The sequence below is a fragment of the Microtus ochrogaster genome, unplaced genomic scaffold (genome assembly GCF_000317375.1).
Source record: "Microtus ochrogaster isolate Prairie Vole_2 unplaced genomic scaffold, MicOch1.0 UNK108, whole genome shotgun sequence".
Classification (NCBI taxonomy): Eukaryota; Metazoa; Chordata; class Mammalia; order Rodentia; family Cricetidae; genus Microtus; species Microtus ochrogaster.
This window is the reverse complement of record NW_004949206.1, coordinates 27,902-41,190: the sequence shown is the minus strand read 5'-3', so window position 1 is coordinate 41,190 and position 13,289 is coordinate 27,902. Positions and strand designations below refer to the sequence as shown.

The 13,289-nt window shown below is 49.6% G+C and overlaps 2 protein-coding genes across 5 annotated transcripts in view; both read right to left on the bottom strand.

Moving 5' to 3' along the window:
• Window positions 1–1,903, bottom strand: part of Tmc4 (transmembrane channel like 4) — a 14,125-nt gene extending 12,222 nt beyond the window's left edge. Inside the window, exons 1-2 of the mRNA XM_005371410.2 lie at window positions 1,834–1,903; window positions 611–812 (exon numbers count right to left, since the gene is read on the bottom strand). Of these exons, the coding sequence (XP_005371467.1) occupies window positions 611–812; window positions 1,834–1,903 (272 nt within the window). The remainder of the gene's footprint in view (window positions 1–610; window positions 813–1,833) is intronic.
• A 295-nt stretch (window positions 1,904–2,198) lies between these two features.
• The window catches only part of Mboat7 (membrane bound O-acyltransferase domain containing 7), a 15,825-nt gene continuing 4,734 nt past the window's right edge, over window positions 2,199–13,289 (bottom strand). For 3 of the 4 annotated variants that reach the window (XM_013355257.2, XM_026778132.1, XM_013355255.2), the window contains exons 5-8: window positions 12,598–12,757; window positions 10,002–10,362; window positions 8,095–8,271; window positions 2,822–3,212 (exon numbers count right to left, since the gene is read on the bottom strand). In XM_013355257.2, coding sequence (XP_013210711.1) covers window positions 2,822–3,212; window positions 8,095–8,271; window positions 10,002–10,362; window positions 12,598–12,757 — 1,089 coding nt within the window. Of the gene's footprint in view, window positions 3,213–8,094; window positions 8,272–10,001; window positions 10,363–12,597; window positions 12,758–13,289 lie in introns of all 4 variants that reach the window. The other variant, XM_005371388.2, reaches the window with a different exon arrangement.

The following is a 13,289-nucleotide window of genomic DNA, read 5'->3' as shown; positions in this document are numbered from 1 at the left end:
GAGAGAGAGAGAGAGAGAGAGAGAGAGAGAGAGAGAGAGAGAGAGAAACTAACAAGAAGGGAAGGAGGAAGGAGGGTTGGGAGAAGGAAGGAACAAAATGAAAAATTAAGTCTTCCTGATTCTCAGCCTGCAGTGGTGCCACATGTCTTTAATCCCAGCACTCAGGAGCCAGAGGCAGGTGGATCTCTGTGAGGCCAGCCTGGTCTACAGAGTAAATTCCAGGACAGTCAAGGCTACACAGAGAAACCCTGTCTTGAAAAACAACAAAAGTCTTCCTGATTCTCTAACACAAAGTTCAGACCAAGCCCAGGCAAACCTTACCCTGGCTAGTGGCAAGGCAATAAGGAAAATAACCTATTGCCGGGTGGTGGTGGTGCATGCCATTAATCCCAGCACTCAGGAGGCAGAGGCAGGCGGATCTCTGTGAGTTTGAGGCCAGCCTGGTCTACAGAGTGAGGTCCAGGACAGCTAGGACTATTATACAGAGAAAACGGTCTCGAAAAACAAAACGAAAAAAGAAAAGGAAAGAAAGAACGAAAATAAACTATTGAAATCAAAAAGAGTTCCTTGACAGAAAGAGGTGTCAGGGTGTCAGAGAAGAGGGGTTCACCTGTGTTCCCGCCTTGCCTGCATAGGCCAGGGAAGTTCCCGGGAAGGGTGAGATTCCATTTGGGCAGTTTCTGAAAAGGCCTGAGGACTCCTTCCTCCATCCTCATCCTCATCCAGTGTCCCCCAAGGGAGCACACCAGGGCCACGGTACCGAAGAGTAGCAGCACTTGGGAGGTTATTCAGCACAGAGGCCAGTGATGGGCCTGGCCATGAAAACAGAAGGATTGGAAGACAGGGAAGACTGGGCTATAGTCCTTTCCCCTCAGACCCAGAATCCAGGCCCCAGCCAAGGGCCCTCAGACTCAGGAGTATAGGTCTCAGCCCACCTCCTTCAGACTTAGTCCTCTTCCAGGAGTCCAGGCCCAGGCCCCATTCCCTCAGACCCAGGAGTCCAGGCCCTAGCCCTCCTCCCTCAGCCCAGGAGTCCAGGCCCAGCCCTCCTCCCTCTGACCCAGGAGTGCAGACCCCAGCCTCCTCCCTCAGACCCAGGAGTCCAGGCCCAGCCCTCCTCCTTCTGACCCAGGAGTCCAGGCACCAGCTTCCTCCCTCAGACCAGGAGCCCAGACCCAGCCTCCTCCCTCAGACTCGGGAGTTCAGGTCCTAGCCCCCTCCCTCAGACCCAGGAGCCCTTCTCTCCCTCAGATTGAGGAATCCAGGCCCAAGTCTCCTCCCTCACATACATGGGTCCAGGCCTTAGCCCTCAGCCCTAGTCCTCTTCCCTCAGGCAGAGGAGCCCAGGTCTCAGGTCCACTTCCCGCAGGAGTCTAGACTCAAGTTTCTCCTCCCCCAGGGCTATAGATCCCATCATTTCTCCCTCACCAGGGATTCAAGGCCCTAGTTCTTATCCCTCTGACCCAGAGATCCAGGTCCTGGCCTTTCTCATACTGTTTCAAAACCCCAGGCTCATACATCCATACTTCTAGACACTCTTCCTAAGGTTTTCAGGTGTGAACCCCCAGATCCCTACTACCCTAAGTATGCATCTGATCTTCAACTTCCTGTTCCCTTACTGAAACTTGGAACCCCTGGGCCTTCCCGTGCCTGATACTAGTGACCCAACCCCTTTCCTCCAACACTGTAACTAGGTTTGTGCACAGTCCTTCTCCAGGGGTTCTGAGTTTCTGTCTCAGGAAACCCAGGAAATGAAATCCCCTTGTGCTCAGGTTCAGGAACCCAGCTTCTTTCCTTGATGTTCTGACCTGACTTCCCAGGACTCTCCCCTACCTGTTCTTGCCCTCGCGGAGCTAGACCAATCCCTGGACTGGCCCCAGGCTTCCCTGGGAAGTTCTTCCATGTTTGTGGACGTATTTTGCACCTGTTGTTTCCGTGTCTCCAGGCCCCTAGGTTGGGGACCGCCCTAGGTAAGGGAGGGGCATGAGGCAGCGATGTACCTGGCCACTAGGTGGCCTAAGGTAACTATGCTACACTTCCTATAAAGCCAGATCTCAGCTTTAAAAGGTCTGCTGGGAATTGAAGTCCTTACTGGCTGAGCCTGCAGAACTTGATGACAGCAGTCAGTATGCCACACTGACAAGCTGGGCTAAGTGTACCTTGGTGCTTTGTCGCCCACAGACACACTCACAAACAGATGCACATGTAACATTTTATTGGGAAAGATTTACACATTCTGACCTGTCACAGGCCAAGGATGACACTGGGTAGCAGGTTGTGTGGGGGCCTAGAAATGGCTCAGACAGAAGCTACTGTAAGAGCGTGTTCCCCTGGAGCTGCTTACTTGTACCTCGGTTTCTCCTCCAGGATGTGTAAGGTCATGGTCTCTGAAATACTGGATTGATGATAAAAGCCAAGACTGTTCCTCCCCTTTTACAGAACCTGGCCCTGAAGCTCTTGCCCCAATACTGGGGATCCACAGGGACTTTGTCCAAGATGCCACATGACCACTGGTCTGTGCCCTTGCGTTTTGGGAAGTGTGGCATTTTGAATACCTGAAGACTGCTGCAGAGACAGGGACAAGAGTGGACAGTAATACCCTGATGTCAGCAGAGGGAGGTTTGGAAAAGTCAGGATGTGGCGAGCATCTAGGAGAAGGGTACCCCTAGCTTTGTTTAAATCAGAGGCAGGGGATTTGTTAGGAAGGAGGAATCCTCTCCAGGCTCCTAGCCAAACAAGGGATTCTTGCTGGGTAAAGGAGAATACAGCCCGGTTCACAGAATTCCCAAGCAAAGACTGCGCTGGCTGGCAGCAGCACAGCTCACTCTTCCCGGAGCTTTTCCCTGGCTTGGCCGGTGGTGGCCTGGGATGCTGTCTTCCTCTTGCTGGGGCTGCCCCCACCCAAAGCTAGACCCAGCCCCAGGCAGGCCAGGGCTAGAAAGTGGATCCAGTAGTAGATGGAGGCCCAGTACCGGAGCGTGTCACCCATGGTGAGGAGCACAAAGCCCATGCACATGTAGTCGTAGGCACGCATCTTCAGGAACCAGTGCACCCAGTCCCAGGCCTGCTGGCCCCTGGGGCTCAGATGTCTCCGCAAGGCTGACTCCAAATAGCCCTCTGCGGCCAGGCACAGCGGGATGGTCATGAAGCTCAGGTAGTAGCCAGGGTGGAGGCCATGCCAGTAAGCGCTCAGCAGCATGGTCCAGGCGCTCCTGAAGAAAGAGATTGAATCAGGATACAGAAGTCCAGGCTTCAATACAGTAACCACTGTCTCATGTCCTCCTCTCTCAGACCAAGGACTTAGACCTTGGTCCTTCTTCCTCAGACCGAGTTCAGGCCTACTCACACTTCCTGTATCCTGAAAGTCAAGGTGCCATTGTGGTTTTTATTTGTCACTGGGAATTGAACCCAGGGCCTTGCAGACACCAGACAATAATGTACTACTGAGCTGCATCACCAGCATTCTGAGACAGTGTTTCTCTGTGTATCCCTGGCGCCCTGGAACTCACTCTGTGGACCAGGCTGGCCTTGAACTCAAGAGATCTCAAGTTAAACAGAGTCAGACTTGGTTAATATTGGAAAGAACTTATGTTTATAAGTTCTTAGGATCCTCTCATCTGTATCAGAAACGCTGTAGGTAAAATCTGTGTAGGAGGAGCTGGAGAGTTGGCTTAGCTGCTAAGAGTACTTCTTGCTCTTGCAAAACATTCAGGTTCTGTCCCTGGCATCCACACGGTGGCTCACAAGTTCACAGCTCCAGTCTCAGGGACCCAGTGCCCTTTCTCAGCTTCCCAGGCAGCAGACAAGCATGTGGCGCACATACATACACCCATGGAAAACGGTCATAAAATCGTAAAATAAATAAACCGTAAAAGATATAAAACCTTCAGGGATGGTCCGTTCCTCCTTGGTGGATCCTAAATTTTTTTTTGTTTTGTTTTTGTTTTTCGAGACAGGGTTTCTCTGTGGCTTTGGAGCCTGTCCTGGCACTAGCTCTGTAGACCAGGCTGGTCTCGAACTCACAGAGATCCGCCTGCCTCTGCCTCCCGAGTGCTGGGATTAAAGGCGTGCGCCACCACCGCCCGGCGGATCCTAAAGTTTGATTCTCTCATTTTTGTCTCATTATACAGCCTTGAACTCGTAAGAGGTCTGCTTGCCTGTCTTCCAGGTGCTGAGATTAGATGTGCACCACCATGCCTGGCTGGTTCACTCTCTTACGAAAAGATTTAATTCGCTTTTCTTCTTCTTCTTTTTTTTTTTTTTTTTTTTGGTTTTTTGAGATAGGGTTTCTCCGTGTAGCTTTTGGTACCTGTCCTGGGACTTGCTCTGTAGAACAGGCTGGCCTCGAACTCACAAAGATCAGCCTGCTCTGCTTCCTGAGTACTGGGATTAAAGGTGTGTGCCACCACCCAACTTCTCTATTTCTTAAAATTTATTTTTATTTATGTGTCTGATGTTTTGTGCCTCCGTGTATGACTGTGTACCATGTGCATGCCTGCCTGATCCCCTTTTAGTCCAGAAGAGAGCTCCCCTGGAGCTGACGTTACAGAAGGCTGGGCTGTCGTGTGGGTAATAGGAAACCAAATTCAGATTCTCTGCAAGAGTAAGTATCTTTCCAAACCTTACTTCCCTAACTTTTCAGTCCATAAATTCAGGCTCTGACCATCTGTAAAGGACACAGAGGGCTGGAGAAAAGGCTCAGTGGTTAAGGGCACTGGCTGTTCTTCCAGAGGACCCTAGTTCAATCACCCACAGGAAACTTCTCAACCATTATTAATGAGATCTGGTGCCCTCTTCTGGCCTGCAGGCAGAACACTGCGTACATAATAAATAAATTAAAAAAAAAAAAAAGAACACAGAACGCATTTTCTACTTCATTCTCCAACTGAGCAGAACCCAGCAGCTCTGGCAGCAGCATGAGCTCCTGGGTTCTTTTCCTGTTAGGGACTTGTCCCTGACAAGTTCTGCAGTGACAGAATAATGCTGACTGTACTACATTGAGAAGCAGGGGGTACCAGATGTGAATCTCATGTCTCCACTCATGGATGCCAAAGGAAATCTCTCAGCCTTAGCAAAAATGTCTCCTGAAGTGGGGTGTAGTTCGTTGGTTGTCCTTCCCCCCCCCTTTAATAATTTTGTCAATTTGACACAAGCTAGAGTCATCTGAGAAGATGGAATCTCAATTGAGAAAAATAACCTCATCAAATCAGCCTCTGCAAGTCTAGGGAACATTTTCTTTATTGATGATTGATGTGGAAGAGCCGACCTTACTATGAATAGGTGGTCTTGTGGGTGGGAACTGAGCAAGCCATAGGAGCAAGCCAGTAAGCAGCACCCCTCCACAGTCATTGCTTCAGTTCCAGCTTCCAGGTTCCTGCCTTGACTTCCCTCCGTGATGGACAACTATAAGCTGAAGTAAACCATTTCTTCCCCAAGCTGGTCATGGTGTATTATCATAGCAATAGAAGCCCTAGCTAAGACAGCAGTGGAGAACTTGCCTGGTATGCCTGATGCCCTGGAAACAAAAAAGTCTTCAGACATTGCCATATGTCCCCCAAGGGTGTAGCAATTACCCCTAATTGAGAATAAGTAATCAAAATACTGCGGTGCCCTGGGCTTTGACCTAATCCCCAGAGTTTTAACAGCATCACCTATAAACCGGGCGGTGGTGGCGCGCACCTTTAATCCCAGCACTCGGGAGGCAGAGGCAGGCGGATCTCTGTGAGTTTGAGGCCAGCCTGGTCTACAAGAGCTAGTGCCAGGACAGGCTCCAAAGCTACAGAGAAACTCTGTCTCGAAAAACCAAAACCAAAACAAAACAAAACAAAACAAAACAGCATCACCTATAACTGGTAGCGCTCAAACATCCTGTAGCCTAGGCTTACCTCATACTCCTGATCCTTCTGCTTCCACCTTCCCAATGCTGTTATTACACACGCACAGCACCACCTGCACACACCACCAGCTGGCCTGCATTCCCAGCACACACCCCTGTAACGTTTATTTATGTGTAGACGCTCTTGTGTGCCAGGAAGCAGTTGTGGTGTTCAGAGGACAATTTGGCTGTAGTCAGTCCTCTCCTTCCATCATGTGGGTCTTGGAGAAGAAACTGATGGCCAGGCGTGGAGGGAAGAACCTGGCGAGTGAGCCACCTCACCAGCCCTTTTTAGCTTTGTTGTTTTGAGACAGTGTGTCACTTTGTTATCTAGGCTGATTTGGAACTCCCAATCCTCCTGCCTTCACCCCTCTCCACACCCAGTACAATGAGTACTTCCTCTTGGCTTCAGTGCCTACTTCTAACACCTTTTTGTTAAGTGCCAGCATCACATTACGATCTACCTACCTCTCCAGTGACACCCGATAGTCTTTAAGTTAATGAGATGAAACTCAAGTCTTCTTCCTCACCCACGTCCCAACAGTTTCCTCTCTTTTCTGGAAAGACTTTGCGGTGCTGTGGGTCACCAACAGCCCCAACTCTTCCTCCCACAGCCAGAGTCAGCCAGGCCTGCTGAGAAACTGCTCTCCATCACCCCCACCTAGATACCCAGAAGCTCACATTCACCTTTGTTCTACCTCTGCCGCCCACACCTCCTATGCATTCTCCCTACAAGGCCAGAGCAGACTGTTTCTTAATTTCTTTGTGATGCTAGAGATGGAATCCAGGGCCTTGTGCATATCAGACACAGAGTATATCTTTTTTTGGTTCCTTTGAAGATGTGATTTCACTAAGATGCCCAGGACATCAAACTTCCTGCCCAAGCCTCCAGAGTGCTGAGATTATAATAAGTGTGTGCTATCATAACTGACTCAGAGTGAATCTTTTTTTTTAAAGATTTATTTATTTATTATGTATACAGTGTTCTGTCTGCATGTATGCCTATAGACCAGAAGAGGGCACCAGATCTCACTGTAGATGGTTGTGAGCCACCATGTGATTGCTGGGAATTGAACTCAGGACCTCTGGAAGAGCAGACAGTGCTCTTAACCTCTGAGCCATCTCTCCAGTCCTCATGAATATTTTTTTTAAAAAAGATTTTAATTGTGTATGTGTATGTGCATGTGTGTGTTAGGGGTTATACATTTGAGGGTAGTGCCAGGAGGCCAACACAGAGCATTTGATCTTCAGGAGTTACTAGTGGCAATAAACCAGATATGGGTGCTGGGAAGTGAACTAGGGTCTTCTCTAAAAGTAATAAGCATTCTTAATCACTGAAGTCACCTCTCCAGCTCCTTAGAGTGGATCTTTAAGCCACGGCTCCCATGATGCCTGGGGAAATCTAGCTCATATGCTGCCTTCATTAACTACTTGTCATGGGATGGTATCTCTGTGTCCACTGACCACATCTGACAGTTTGGAAAGGCTGGGTGTTTGCACTGGAAAGAAACAAACAAAAAACAGGAAGAAAGAAAACAACTTAAAAGTTAGGCTGAGGACTTGTCTGCAGCTCCCACTGCTCAGGCCACTGAATAAGTTGAAGCCACCACTGAGCGGCCAAGAGCTGTTCTGCAGAAAATTGAGCAAAATGGGAAGGTGAATGGAAAAGAAACAGTTAAAAAAAAAAAAGGTTGGCCAGGTATGGGGCCACAAACCTGTAATCCCAACACTGAGGAAGCAGAGGCAGGAGGATAGCTGAAGTTTGAGACCAGTCTGGTTTATATAACAAGTCCAGAACAACCATGGCTATAGAGTAAGACCTTATCTCAAGAACAAAACAAGAGTCCAAGCAACAAGTCAGGCGTGATAGTGCACATCTACACCACGAAGACAGAGACAGGAAGATCTGGATCCTAGGTCATGATTGGCTACCAATCTAGATTAAGGTCAGCCTGGCCTACTTGAGGCTCTGCCTAAGAACAAACAAGGACTATCAAAATAGCCCGGTGGGTAAAAAGCCCTATAGCCTGATGACCTGAGTTCAATCTCTGGGCCTCCAGAGGATTTACCTTAGCAGGCCCAAGAAACTACAACTCCCATGAGCCTCAGGATTTGGGGCTTAGCTAGAGAAGCCCCACCCCCACTCCCACATACTACCATAGGATCTACTGGGAGATGAAGTTCTGCACTATCTCTGATACCAGGTGGCGCTCCCTCACCTCAGAACGTAGGAGCGGACAGGTGCGCTCTTGTAGATGTACTGTGCCAGCCACCACTGCACCGTCATGTTCCAGTACCGCATGCCATCCCGCACCCGCACGCAGAAGTCTGTGCCATAGCAGTCGATGTTACGGATGGTCTCATAGTCATACTCCAGGGAAGCTGCATTCTCCGGACTGGGGGGGTGGAGGATGAGGATGGGGACAGACATGCAGCTCAGCCAGGCCCCTCCTGACACCTGCTTCTGTCCCAGCCCAATGCTAAAGAAAGGGTTCTGGACAGGCGACGGCTCCCTCTCTCTCTGGCTATGACTTTCGAGAGTAATCGTAGGAGTCAGGTGGGTGGGCCACATTTCACTAATAGTGGGGTGCTCTTCGTAACTAGTTGGAGCCTAATAAGTCACAGAAAGCCTTGAAAGGCTATGGTTGCTAAGCTTTCAAGTCCACTGGCAACCAAGCTCAGCATGTTGGGAATAGTTTCCAAGTGTGGTCCCTTCTGAACTCTGGGGCAGAGCAGCTGCCAGGGAAGTATCCATTCTAAAAAGGTGGTTCATGGTTGCTAGGGAGATATTCTAGGCCTCGTGACTCTCAATGTTCTCTGTTGCTAGGGAAAAGGCATTCCTTAGCAACAAGGCCTAGGCTATTCAGAAAATTATTTCAGAACAGGCCTTTTTCCTGGTCCCTGTGATTGTTCGAGAAGTGTCACCTCCAGAAATATCAGAGGTCTTCAGGTCTCTGACACCAACACTTTCAGCTACAGAGAAAGATGCTGGACCTATGTGAACTTCCAGTGGCTTCTAGCCACGGGAGGGAAGGCATCCTTTGCCAGTGGGACTTGTAGACTTAAAACAGCATTTAATCTCTGCCTGACTTCTCTGAAGAACATCCTCTCTCTAGCAGTGGGAGGTCTACTCATAGTTACCAGGGCAGTGGTAGTAAATCACATCCTGGGGTGTGACTGTCCAACAGCATGGCAGTTTACAACAACCGGGGTGGCACACCTCTAGTAAGGGGTGGGCTATAATTTACAGAGAGGCTGGTACCCCATTCCCCAGCTGGAAGGATGACAATGGGTTCTAGAAACAGAGATTCAGTTCACTACTGGTTGCTAGGGATACCATTTTCCTATCAACAAGAAGGGATGCTTCCTATGTGATAAGAACTCTGTAGTTAATAGTTTTGTGGCTCACCCATCAATGACGGTGCTGGGGTTGGGTAGCCTTACTAATAAAGGGTTAAGCTTCAGCAATGGGGAGAAGATGACCTGTGGTTGCTGAGAGCGGTACTCTCCTCAGCTGGAGGAGAGCAGCCAAGATGTTACTTCCTTAGAAATAGGGCAACTGGGAGGTGCTCTGTGAGAACATATCACGGTGAGCTGCTGGCTCTCAGCAAGACAGGCAGTTCAAGGGAAAGAATTCACAGCCACAAACAGCAAGGCTCTCAGCAAGAAGGAAGGAACCATGGTTGCTAGAGATATAGCTTCCTCAGCAGAGGGGCAATTCAATTGCTAAGGAACTGTTTCCCTAGGAACAGAAGGTGGAGCCACTACTACCAAACGACAGTATCTTCAGCAACCAGGAAGGACCTTGTTTTGGGGGTGACACTTCCATGGCAACACAGGGTAGGCATGTGGTTGCTATGATACCATTTCTCTTTCCCTAGCAATAGAGGGCAATTAGCCATACTGAGGGGTGACAAGTGCTAGCAACAAGGGGCAATCTGTAGGTACCAGGAACACATAGTTTCCCTGGTGCCCAGGGAAGGCAGGTGATAGTCACCAGGGGGGCAATAGGCTGTCAACCACAGCTGGTAGCCCTATACCCTGCTCTCCTCCCTACTAGGGGCAGAGCCAACCCTTGGTGGTGGGGCCTGCTGGGTCTTGGGAAGCCTCCCTCCCGCCGCCTGACCTGCTGGGGGTTGGGCATTGGAGGGTGGGGCCACCCCCGGCCCGGGCTTTGGCAGCCACGGGGTAGGCCCCGAAGCCCGCGGCAATGCAACCGCACTCGGCCGCAATCCAGGCCACGTAGAAGCGCATGCGGAAGGCGAAGAAGACCGGGATCATGTAGAAGAGGCGGGTGGGCAGCGGGCGGGCGTAGAAGGCATCCTCACGCACAGCTTCCAGTGGGAAGAGATGGGAGGACAGCAGGAAGAGCAGGCCAAAGAGCGGGGCTGGCCAGGCACGGCGCAGCAGGGGCCTCAGGCTGGGCACGGCTTCCGGGAAGGGCTGTTCCAGCCAATCCAGGTAGGTGCGGTAGCGGAAGAATGGGCCTGTGGAAGGTGGCAAGGAGCAGGTGGTTGGATGGTGTGTATCTGTGCCTACTGGGGAAGTGGGGGGTGAAAGGAGCAGAATGGAAGAGAAAGGAAACGGGAGAGGGGAGGAAGAGGAGGAGATGAGGAGGTCTGTGAACAGAGAGGGAGAGGCTCAAAACTGCAAAGGGGAGAGACCTAGAGAGTTGAGGAATAAGGCCTAAGGGGAGAGGACAAAATATTCTAGGGCTGTGGGGAAAGAGGACAGAAGACCACTGTAGAGTTCCCCGACAGGGAAGAGCTGGTTCCTGACAACTTTCCCTAAGCCCCCTCTGGATGCTGAGCTGGCTTGGGTGGTGGAGTGGGGACAAGCAGAAGGATGGATAGCTGAGGTTCCTGAGGTACAAAGGGATTTGGACCAGGGAGCTTCAATGGAGACTGAATGAAGGGATGGATGCTGAAGCCCTTGTATGTTCACCATAAACCATGACTGTGATTCCATTTATATGAAACATCTTTACAGACAGAAGCCCATGGTTTGCAGGAATGGAAGCGGCTTGGTGTTGATGACTAAAGGTTAGGTGGCTCCTTTTCAGAGATGAGGCTGTTCTGCAGACAAATGTGCACTGGTGATGGTTTCACAACTCTATGGATATATAAAAGCCAGTGATCTGGGGCACTTTAAAAGGATGCATGCATAAATAACAGCTCCATGAGGCTGTACAAAAAAAAAAAAAAAAAAAAAAAGAAAAGCGGGGCTGGGAAATATAGGTTAGTGGTAGAACATTCACTTAACAAGCAGGCTCTAGGTTCAATCTCCAGCATTGCAGACAACAAAAACAAACAAGGAATCTGGCAGGCATGGGGGTGCATGCCTGTAATTCCAGATCCTGGGAAGCTGAGCCAGGTCCAGAGTTAATAGACCAGCCTGGACTATATAGGGAGACCCTGTGTCAAATGAAACAAAGGGGCTGGAGAGAACTCAGTAGAGTATTGGTTCCCAAGTTTGGTTCCCAGCCTACATGTTAGAAGGTTTATAACTATAACTTCAGTCAGTTCCAGGGGACCCAACTCCCTCTCCTGGCCTCCACACAACAGGCACACACACATACACATATATTTTTAAAACTAAATCAAATCAGACAAAGCAAGATGGCTTAGTGGGTAAAGAGACATACACAGAAGTGATCACGGGAGTTCTATCCCTTATCTTACAAGATGGCAGGTAAGAACCAATGTCAGAGCCTTGTCTTCTGACCACCACATGTACACCAAGGCATGCATGAGCAAATGCACACAACATGCATAACACACACACACACACACACTGAAGAAACAATCCGCCAGGCAGTGGTGGCACAAGCCTTTAATCCCGGCACTTGGTAGGCCAATCTCTGTGAATCTGAGACCAGCCTGTCTACAGAGTGAGTTTCAGGACAGTCAGGGCTATTACGTAGAGAAACTCTCTCTCAAAAACAAACAAACAAACAAACAAACAAACAAACTCTCCAAAACCAAACCAAACAAGGAATTCAAAAACAAAAGAACAAAGCCAAAATCTATGAAGTGTGTCTGGAGATACAGATCAGTTGGTAGAGTTTACCTGCCTAACATGCACAGGGCCCTAGGTTCAGCCCCTAGCACCAAATGAACCCAACGTAATGACTTCCTCATTCAGCTCAGGCGGCACAACACCTATAATGCCACCTACCCAGGAATCTGAGGTAGGACAATCAAAGGTTCAAGGCCTACCTAGGAAACACACAGACACCTTATCTCAAGATAAAAATTTAGCTTGGGAGGCAGGGGTAGACAGCTCTCTGTGAGTTTGAGGCTACCCTACTGCATAGAGCATTTAGAATAGTCTTGGCTATAAAGTGAGATCCTATCTAAAGCAAAACCAAACCAAACTAAAAGGCTGGGGATATAACTCAGTCCTTGAGCATATATAAGGCCCTTGTTTCAGTCTTTAATACTGTGGCCCCAGCCTCCTACCCCTCACCCCCAGAAGACTCTGAGCTACAAACCCCTGGCTTACACAGGCCTATCTCCTTTAGATCTCCTATTGGCCCCTAATAGGTGAAAAGGAAGCAGTCCTCCAAGGTTAGTTCCCACAGCAGACAGATGTGTTGAGGACAGGATAGCAGTCAACAGAGTACAGGTAGCCTGGGACAGAGCAGGGGACATTAAACAGGAACAGAACTCTGGGTGGAATGAGGCATAGGATGACCCAGCAGTGCTGAACAGGCCACTTACCTGTCATAATTCCCACATAGCAGTAGCTATAGCTGAGTGTTTCCATCAAAGAGGGGACCTCGGGCAGGAGGCCCAGAGTAGGTTCCTTGTGGAAGCCAGAAGCTATTTCCTTTTTCTGAGCCAGATGGAGGTCCTGAACTTCACTGGCCAGACTCACCAACTGTGGGAAGAAAGAGGAAGGCATGAGATCAGTGCTCCAGGCCATTTTACTTCAGTCTATGCCTAGGACTGAGATTCCACCTCTGGATGGCACACTACATATCCAGAGTGGTGGAAGGAACCTTTAGTTGGTGGCCATCCCCAGGCTCGGTCCTAGACCTTCGTTTTCTACCTGTTCTTCTTTCTGCCTTCATCCAATCCCACAGTTCGCCTGCCTACCTGCCTTCCTAACTGCACCGAGGCTCTGACACGGGGCCTTGCATATGCAACACTAGTGCTCTAACATTGAGCCACATCCCCTCTTCCTCTTTTACATTTTGAAACATGGTCATGAGTTATCTAGGTTGCCCTTGAACTTGTGATCCTCCAAACTTGCCTCCTGGAGAACTGAGATTATATACCTGCATTACTAGGCCAAGCTCATTCCTTTCTCTTTTTTTTTGGTTTTTAGAAACAGGGTTTCTCTGTGGTTTTGGAGCCTGTCCTGGAACTAGCACTTGTAGACCAGGCTAGTCTCGAACTCACAGAGATCC